The sequence below is a fragment of the Eucalyptus grandis genome, chromosome 1 (genome assembly GCF_016545825.1).
Source record: "Eucalyptus grandis isolate ANBG69807.140 chromosome 1, ASM1654582v1, whole genome shotgun sequence".
Taxonomy (NCBI): Eukaryota; Viridiplantae; Streptophyta; class Magnoliopsida; order Myrtales; family Myrtaceae; genus Eucalyptus; species Eucalyptus grandis.
In genome coordinates this window covers 48,580,615-48,589,539 of record NC_052612.1, presented here as the reverse complement: position 1 = coordinate 48,589,539, position 8,925 = coordinate 48,580,615, and the positions used below count along the sequence as shown (strand labels likewise).

The 8,925-nt window shown below is 39.6% G+C and overlaps 1 protein-coding gene across 1 annotated transcript; it reads left to right on the top strand.

The window, feature by feature from the left end:
• The first annotated feature begins 1,031 nt into the window (after positions 1-1,031).
• LOC104415359 (UDP-glycosyltransferase 13-like) lies at positions 1,032-2,160 on the top strand. The gene has a single exon (XM_039303100.1). It carries the CDS (start codon positions 1,770-1,772, stop codon positions 2,106-2,108), a length of 339 nt encoding a protein of 112 aa, XP_039159034.1. The 5' UTR covers positions 1,032-1,769; the 3' UTR covers positions 2,109-2,160.
• Positions 2,161-8,925: the final 6,765 nt, after the last annotated feature.

The window sequence follows — 8,925 nt, the reverse complement described above, 5'->3', positions numbered from 1 at the left end:
TCGCTCTTGTCACTCCACTGCTTGCGTCACGAACGAGGCCATAAAGCCACCGCCGGAAGAGATCCAATTACTCAGAAGCCACCTCTTTCATGATGGAGAAGGCAGGCGTGAGGGAAGAAATTGTTGTATTGATTGTATATGTCACGTCGTATTCCTTTTGTCGATTATTCCTTCGCCGGGAAGAGGTCACCTTAGCCAAACTATTTCATGTCACTGGTGGAGATCGGCCAGTCCCTCCTCCGCCACCACCCCTCCCATTCTCCGTCACCGTCCTCATCTCCTCCCCCCACCTCCTCCCTTCCATCACCCCTGATAACATCTCCTCCGTCTCCTCCAAGAAAATACTTAGGTGGCCCCCTTCCATCGCCTTCCGCCACCTCCCTCCGGTCCTCCCCCATACCTCCTCCTCCGCCCCCACCGCCTTCTCATTTGATGACGACCCGGCCATGTATTTTGTGCGCCCCGCCTCAACAACCCCAACCTCTACCATGCCTTGTCTGAGCTGCTCTCCGTGTAGGTGCCTCCCAGCCGTCACAGAAGTGCTACTTCTAAAAGGTGACGATGTTTCCTCTCAACAACACCATTTTGCTGTGGTGTATAAGTGCAAGAGCTCTCCGGGATTCCATTCAGTGAAAATAAGAAACACACTCACTATTAAAGAACTCCCTTCCATTGTCGGTTCAAAGCCCTCGTTGTCGACTTCTTCTACAGAGCCGCCGCCGAGGTTGCCACATTTCGTCCTCATCTCCTCCTTCCCCACCTCCTCTTTAATATTGTGCCCTTCCATCACCCCTTACAACATCTCCTCCGTCTCCTCCGCCACCCCTTCCATCGCCTTCCCCACCTCCTCCGTCTCCCTCCCCCCTCTCTCCTCCGCCCCCACCGCCCGCCTCTGACGACCCGGCCATGTATTTTGAGTGCGCCCGCCTCAACAACCCCAACCTCTACCATGCCTTGTCTGAGCTGCTCTCCGCCTCGTTGTCGACTTCTTCTACAGAGCCGCCGCCCCACGTACGAGGTTGCCACCGCGCCCGCCTCTCCCACATACTATTTCCTCCCCGCCGGCGCGAACCCTCTCACGGCGTTTCTCTACCTCCCCACCCTACACAAGCTCACTACTTCCAGCTTCAAAGACATGGACGGCAATGTCGACATCCCGGGCGTACCGCCGATTCCGGCGAAGCACATGCCGTCGAGGATGCTGGACCGGAGCAGCAGAATCTATGGCCATTTCTTGGAAACGTTGACGCGGCTGGCATAATCCGCCGGCCTCATAAGCAACACGTTTGAGGCGCTCGAGCCGAGGGCCCTCAAAGCGATATCCGAGGGACTGTGCGTGCCAGGCGGCCGAACTCCGCCGGTGAACTGCATTGGGCCACTCGTGGCTGCTGACGATCACATCAGCAAGCACGATTGCCTGAGCTGGCTCGACTCGCAGCCGAGCAGAAGCGTCTTGTTTATGAGCTTCGGGAGCATGGGGGTGTTCTCGTCGAAGCAGCTGAGAGAGATCGCTCACGCTCTCGAGAAGAGTGGGGTCAGGTTCTTGTGGGTGGTCCGTAACCCACCACCGCACGATGAAATCTGGCGCAACTTAGCTATCAAACCAAAAGATGATCCAGATATGTTTCTATGTTGTCTACGTCGAGCGGCATAGGAATAACTTGCAGGACTCCGAATCACGGTCAGAAAAATGATCTTCATGAGCTCTCAACGCGAGTTGAGTTAAGATTTCTCATTACACCCGCCACTTTCTTTCTCTTCAGGAATAGATGAGATCCTTCCGAGTGGGTTCGCGGAGAGAACCAAGGACGGGGCTGGTGCTGAAGTCGTGGGCCCCGCAGGTGGCGGTGCTGAGCCACGACTCGGTGGGCGGGTTCTTGAGCCATTGCGGGTGGAACTCGGTGATGGAGGCGCTGATCGCAGGGGTGCCCATGATAGTTTGGCCGCTCTACGCGGAGCAGAAGCTGAACAGGCCGTACCTGGCCTGGTATTTGAAGCTGGTACTGCCGATGTCGGAAGGAGGATCTGTGACGAGGGACGAATTGGCGGGGCAATTCACCGAGTTGATGTTATTGGATGCAAATTGCGCAATCCCAAAATCTCCGTAATTATAACAAGAACATGCATAATTGAATAGAAAGATTAACGTACCTATTTTAAGATTCATCGTTCTTGAAGCGAAAGTGGAAACACAATGTTTCACGGCCTTCCGTATCACTGGCTCAATGAGGCGGCCCCCTCGATTAGCGTTAGGTAAATGCCTTAGGTGAGGATAATGTGAGAAAATATGAGAATTATGATTAGAGGAGAGATTTGAGCACTATTTATAGAGATTCCAGCCAGACCCTCTTATTGCGGATCAGGCTCAACTTGGCTCACACTAACTAATTTTATATTAGACTAATTAAGAAATCTTCTATCTCACCTTAGATCAACCCTATTTTATAGTAATCGTAAAAATAATAAATTATAATATTAATTAATTTAGTTCACATTAGCAAAACTCTTACAGATGTGCTCGGAGAAAGGGAGAGAAGTGAGGGAGCGAGTGGCGAAGATGAGGAATGAGGCCAGGCAAGTGTTGAGTGAGGGAGGATCGTCTCGGGTGGCGATGTTCAAGTTGGTGGCCTCGTTTAGAAAAGGAATGATGTGAGAAGAAGAGTAATTATACGGTGTAAATAATATTTGGGATAAAGGAAATCTTAAAATTTGGTGTAATTAATTTTTAAAATTTTCAAATAGTACAATTAAGTTCTAAAATTTATCATGAAAATATAATTAATTTTTGAAATTTTCAAAAAGTGTAATCAAATTTTAATTTTTTCAAGTACAATAAAATCCTAAAATTTGTTAAAGTAATCGAATGGAGTTCTTTCATTTATTGCACATTTTAAAAATTCTAAGATTTGATTGCATATTGGTGATAAGTTTTAAAATTTTTAGTGTACTTATCTCGTAATATTTTATATAAATAATTTTATATATCGTTGATTTGACAAAGTGGCCCCTTATGATACTCAAAATAAGAATAGATAAAATTGCTCGAAAAATTTAATGTTCTCCTTGCGTATATTATCTACTTTTCTAAAATTATATATGAAATAAAAAACTGTCATCCTAATTATTGTAAATCTTTGTTCACTAGGTGAAAGATCAACAAATGCATCGTTCTTATTATTGTTTAAATATGTTATGGCCGAAAAGGGTGCAGCGAATGGTGCCAATGTTTCTGCCAATTCACTATCTCGAAGTTGGCTTTGGTTCGTCTAATTAGAAAGTTGAATTGATTTTGCCGTCAACACACAGTCACACGCCACGCCGATCTATATTTTCGACCCTCAAGCCCAGCCCAACAAGAGATATTAATTTGGACCGAGTCCACGACGAGACACTTTCCCTCAGAAGCCTTGTAAGATTCAGCCACCAGTGGTCATCAATAACGACCCACCCTATCCATGGTGACATAACGACAACCGTTCAATCGAATCCTTATGTACAAAAGGTCAATCGAATCCTTATGTACAAAAGGTCAATCAAGTTGTAAACTTTTTAATTTATTAATTGAGTTCTAAATTTTTGTATGAACTTCCAATATAATCCTTCTATCCTCTTTAATTTCCATTGAAAATCGCTGACTTAGTGATGTACCAAATATGACAGTTTGCAATAATTGAACGCAAGATTAACGATTTCCAACCAAAATTCACTGGAATGATTGTATTAAAATTTCACGCTAAATTTTATGATTAATTTGGAAAAAAATAAAAACTTAGAAAATTTGCATCTATTCAATAAGTTTAAGATTAATTGGTTAATTTTTCCTGGAATGATTGTTAAACGCTAAATTTTATGATTAATTTGGCGCATCTATTCGCCAACCTTCACTGGCCATGGCCTATGGCCCATGGTTAGCAACTGGCCATCGACCAAAAAAAAAGGAAAGGAAAGGAAAGCGCAAGGAAAAGAAAGAAAGAAATGTTAAATACTAAAAATAAAAAATTTAAATTATTATTAAAAATGTTCACATCGGTACTAACCATGCAATTTATGATAAATGGAACCCATGTGAGCGACATTTAGCTTAAATTGGTCGGATGAACTAAATTGGTACCAATGTCAAAAAGACTGACTAATTTGATCCAATTAAAAGGTTAATGATTGAATAATTATCAATGCAATAGGTTAATAATTTTATTTTTTTGGGTACTTTTCTCATGAATTGGTCTTGATCATTTTGAGTTCAATTCTTGTTTATGTCTCCATGGTTCTTTTCAAGAGTGGATCGGAGGTTATGGTAAGCTTAATTATTCATGACAAAGGTTATGTTCACCGTGAAAAAAAAAAAACTTACAAATGCGGAAAATGTCCTGAATAAAGGAAAGAGTTTCTCTAAAATTTCATCCTTTCAACCTTTTATACAGCAAAAAAGCATAAAACAAAGAGAAATGGCAAGTATGTTAAGATTGATTCATGAAATGCGCATAGATGAAGTGAAAAATTATTATTAGATGTTTATTAGGATCAATTTATAACAAATGCTTGGCGATAATTCAAATGTACCTAGTACTATAAAAGGAAAAGAAAAACCTTGAACAAGTTAACTGCTCAAGATTTCAATTGGGTATTTATCTCCTTGAAAAGACATGCTATTGTTGAATAGTGGAAAAATTGTCCAATCAATCATAACACTATTGTACATATGCAAATTTAATCATAAAATTTTCAAGTTCACCGATTGAGTTCTAAATCTTTGCAATAAATTCCAATATAATCCTTCTATTTCTCTCAATTTTTGACTAAAAATCGTTGATATGGCAATGTGCTACATAGGACGATTGGTGAAGACTAGACTGTAACCGTGAGGCCCCCAGCACATCATGGCTAAGGCAGTTACTAATTCTTTTTCACTTTTAGGCATATAGAAAAAGTGTATTTGTACCAATGATAACCCAAATATATATGAAATTCAAAAACGCACGTGGAATTATAAATCAAGCTGAGATAGGAATAGTAATGGCAAGGATAAACACATCGTATAACACAATTTTCAAGAGTAAATCAAAATGATGGATAAGCCAAACTCAATTAACACCAGGTGATCAATAAACAAGAGGACAAATTTCATGTATTGAATCCCAATTTATGGTAGTCACCATTCTTCCACTACAAACCACGGATTCCAACAAAAGCACATTATACAGAAAATGAGGTAGATGGTATGAAGAAGCATTAAGTAACATGCAGTTCTCTTTATCTAAAAATTACAAATTGCATTTGATGAATGCCAATGTTTTTTTTTGGTAACAAGATGAATGCCAATGTTCAGAGTGGATAATCACAAAAAAGCAGAAGAAGGGAAGCCATTCTCAAGCAGAGGAACCCTATTCAATTTTGGTATTTTCGATAGATATCCTCTAGATAAAATCGCAACTTATGGTCCGATCACCTATGCTCTTCAATTCTGGATGATTCCATAGAGCTAGGTGTGTAAACTTTAGGAAGGAGGAGTGCTCGCGTTGGCTAATCAAACCTAATCAAATTAAACAGAAATAATGAAAATAGTCTAAAGAAAGTAGAGACTTCGCTAGCTAATCGAACTTAATCAAATAAAACAAAAAGTAATTTAGTGCGCAAACTTTACCACAAAATGGGATTCGAGTTCTTAATGGAAAATCTTAACACATATATTTCCTCCACTTTAACTTGTGAACTCTATTTACCTATAAGCTCCTAGTCAGCATCATCCATATCTAACAAAAACAAAATATGAAATAAAGTATTACTTGTTACATATACGAAAGAATTATAAGATAAAAAGATATATCCATGACTTGCCCTGCTCAAACTTTTTGCATTCTTGATGCACTCTTCAACATTAATTGGCACAGTAGTCAATCTCAACCAATCTTGAGTGTAGATCAAAGTTTCCACTACTTTAAGAGTCAAAATACTTCAAAAGCCATTAAGCACACAACTAGATATACTAAAAGTCGACTCTGATGCAACAATTGTTACGGGAATGGACAAAACATGCCAAGCCAACAAAGAGATGACTTTAAACTTTTGATCAGCAATTTTCCACCAAAAGGTCAAGATCACGATTTTTTTCATGATTGGCTTTAAGATACTTGTCGAGTTCAAATAAGTTGCCCATGCACACTTTTTTCTCCTCATGTAGAAATAATTCAAATGTCTTATCTCAAGTGAAATCCTCAATCAAAGCAAGGTCGTCCTTATCATTCTTTGTCTCATGACTATCAAAATCCCAACTACTACCAATATTACTTAAAAATTGATCACCCAAATTCCTTTCATAGGAAATAAGATAATATTTCTCATTAAAATAAAACAAAAGTTCGAGTGCAATCCTCTCCTTATCGGACATTTCATCAACTTTTGCATATCATCATAGATTATTTATAACAATACCGCACATAATTCATCTTTTTCCTTGGATCCAATATCACTGCAATTAACACCATCATGTTTACTTTTTCAAAACTTTCATAATAACTGTCAAACTTATCTTTTATCTTTGCACCCATAGCTTCCACCCTAGGATTTAATATCTTCTCTGTTTGTTTCAAAGTTTTTATATAAAGTGGATATCTATTAAAATTATCATTGGAAGTGATATACAGAGTTCCAGATATCTTGTTGGTGGTAAAATATCAAAAGAATTTTGACATTTTCCCAATCTTCATGTTTAGGAGTTTTATATTCAAGCTCTGTTAAAAAAGAAGGATCATATTCCTCCATCCTTTCAAAGGCCTTTCTAAACTTTAAGACAATGTCTAACATGAGATATGTGGAGTTCCACCTAGTTATGATATCAAGACACACTGAACCCTTATGAGTAATCATTGCACTCCTAATGCAATCTTTGAATGTTTGAATCTCATAGGAGGACTCCTCACATACCTAACCACGTTTCCAATACGTACAATAAGATCATGTATCTCGATTAATCCATCCTTCGCAATCAAGTTCAATATATGAGCCGTGCACCTCGTATTTAAAACATATCCATCTAAGATCAATAGCCTATCTCTTGATAATTTTTCTTTCAAAAAACTAATGTCAACATCATTTAAACTAGTATTATCTACGGTGATTGTTGTCGGGACTTAATCTTGGGTGAACCACTTAGGGTTTGGTTAATGGATTACTAAGTCTAGACTTAGCTCGGGCTCTCCTAAGCCCATACCAATTCACGACTTAGGTTCAAGTTGTTATCATGCAAATGATTTTTTAATTAGGAGTCACCACTAATCTATTTTTGGTGGGTCGATTAGAAACCCAAGTAAAGTAACGAGAGATTTACTTTACTCATGCGAACCAGAGATTGTGAGTTCAGGGATTTGATTACGTTAGATTTTTCTAACGTCCTTTCGGTACATTTCTCTTTTATTTCGAGAAAATGTTTTGCAAGCAGCTTAAATTGATTTTAATTTATTTCCCTAATATGTGAGGTGATCATGCAGGTATGCAAACCATCAATTTAACACCCAAATAAAGTAATAAATAAATTATGGGACTTACCTCATAGCAACAAAAGCATATGCAATGTTATATTAGAATTCACATCAATAGTCCTAGATGTGATTTCTAATAGACACGCAATTATTCAATATTTTTCAAGATTTTCTTTTGTTTAAATGAAGCCTAAAAATTATGTACAATGCAATGCAATGACATACAAATTTTTTTATAACTAAAATGACATGCAACATGCAACCTAACATGCGAACTATATGTCACACAACATTTATTAAAGGGATAAATGTTCCAGAAGTCCTACAATTTGTCACGAAAATGCATTTAAGTCCTAAAACTTGTCAAATTGTTTCAAACGAGTCCTAAGATCGACGCCGTTAGCCTTTTCCGTTAAATATGCTGATGTGGCATTTTAAATAATTTTTATTTTCCACGTGAATTTTTTTAATTATTTTTTAAAAAATTAGATTTAAAAACTAAAAAAATCAAATTTATTCATTTTATCTTATTTTTACCAATAATATTTTTAAAAAAGTTAAAATATTTATTAAAAAAAAAAAAAGCGGCTCCTCCCCCCGCCACCGTTGCCGCCGCCACCCATCGCCGGAGGCCAGGTGACGGCCGGGCGGGGGTGGTCGGGCCTCGCCGGCCCCGGCGAGGGCGGCGCGTCGCCCGCCCGGGCGAGGCCTCATCGGCCCTCGCTAGGGGCCGGACCCTCGTGAGGGCCGGCGACGACCGTGCGGGGCGACGGCCCGCCGACCCCGCGAGGGCCGACGGCTTAAATCGGGCACCTCGCTCCCCGGTGCGGGTGCCCGAGATCGGGGCCCGCCAGCCCCGAGCGAGGGCCAACGAGGCCTAGCCCATGGCGGGCGACGGTCGCGGCTCGCCCGGGGCAAGCGAGGCCCGCCCACCCCCGCCTAGGGCCGACGATCGTCGCCCGGCCCCTCCGGCGATGGGCGGCGCGGGGGGAGGAGAGCCGCGCTAATTTTTTTTTTTTTTTTTTTTTTTTTTTTTTTTAACAATTTTAAAAATATATATTTTAACTTTTCTTTTTAGTTTTTGTTGAAAATAAGATAAGAATAAATTTAATTTTTTTAGTTTTAAAATCTAATTTCTTTTTTAAAATGGATAAAAATTAATTAAAAATACACCTGGAAAATAAAAATTATTTAAAATGCCACGTCAGCATTTTTAACGGAAAAGGCTAACGGCATCGATCTTAGGACTCGTTTGAAACAATTTGACAAGTTTTAGGATTTAAATGCACTTTTTGCAAGTTTTAGGACTGAAATGCATTTTCGTGACAAGTTGTAGGATTTCTGGAACACTTATCCCTTTATTAAATGACCTAATCTAGTGATAGGAAAAAACTAATGCAACTATTCTAGCATTTACACATCTAGATGATGTGCAATTGATGACCTAATT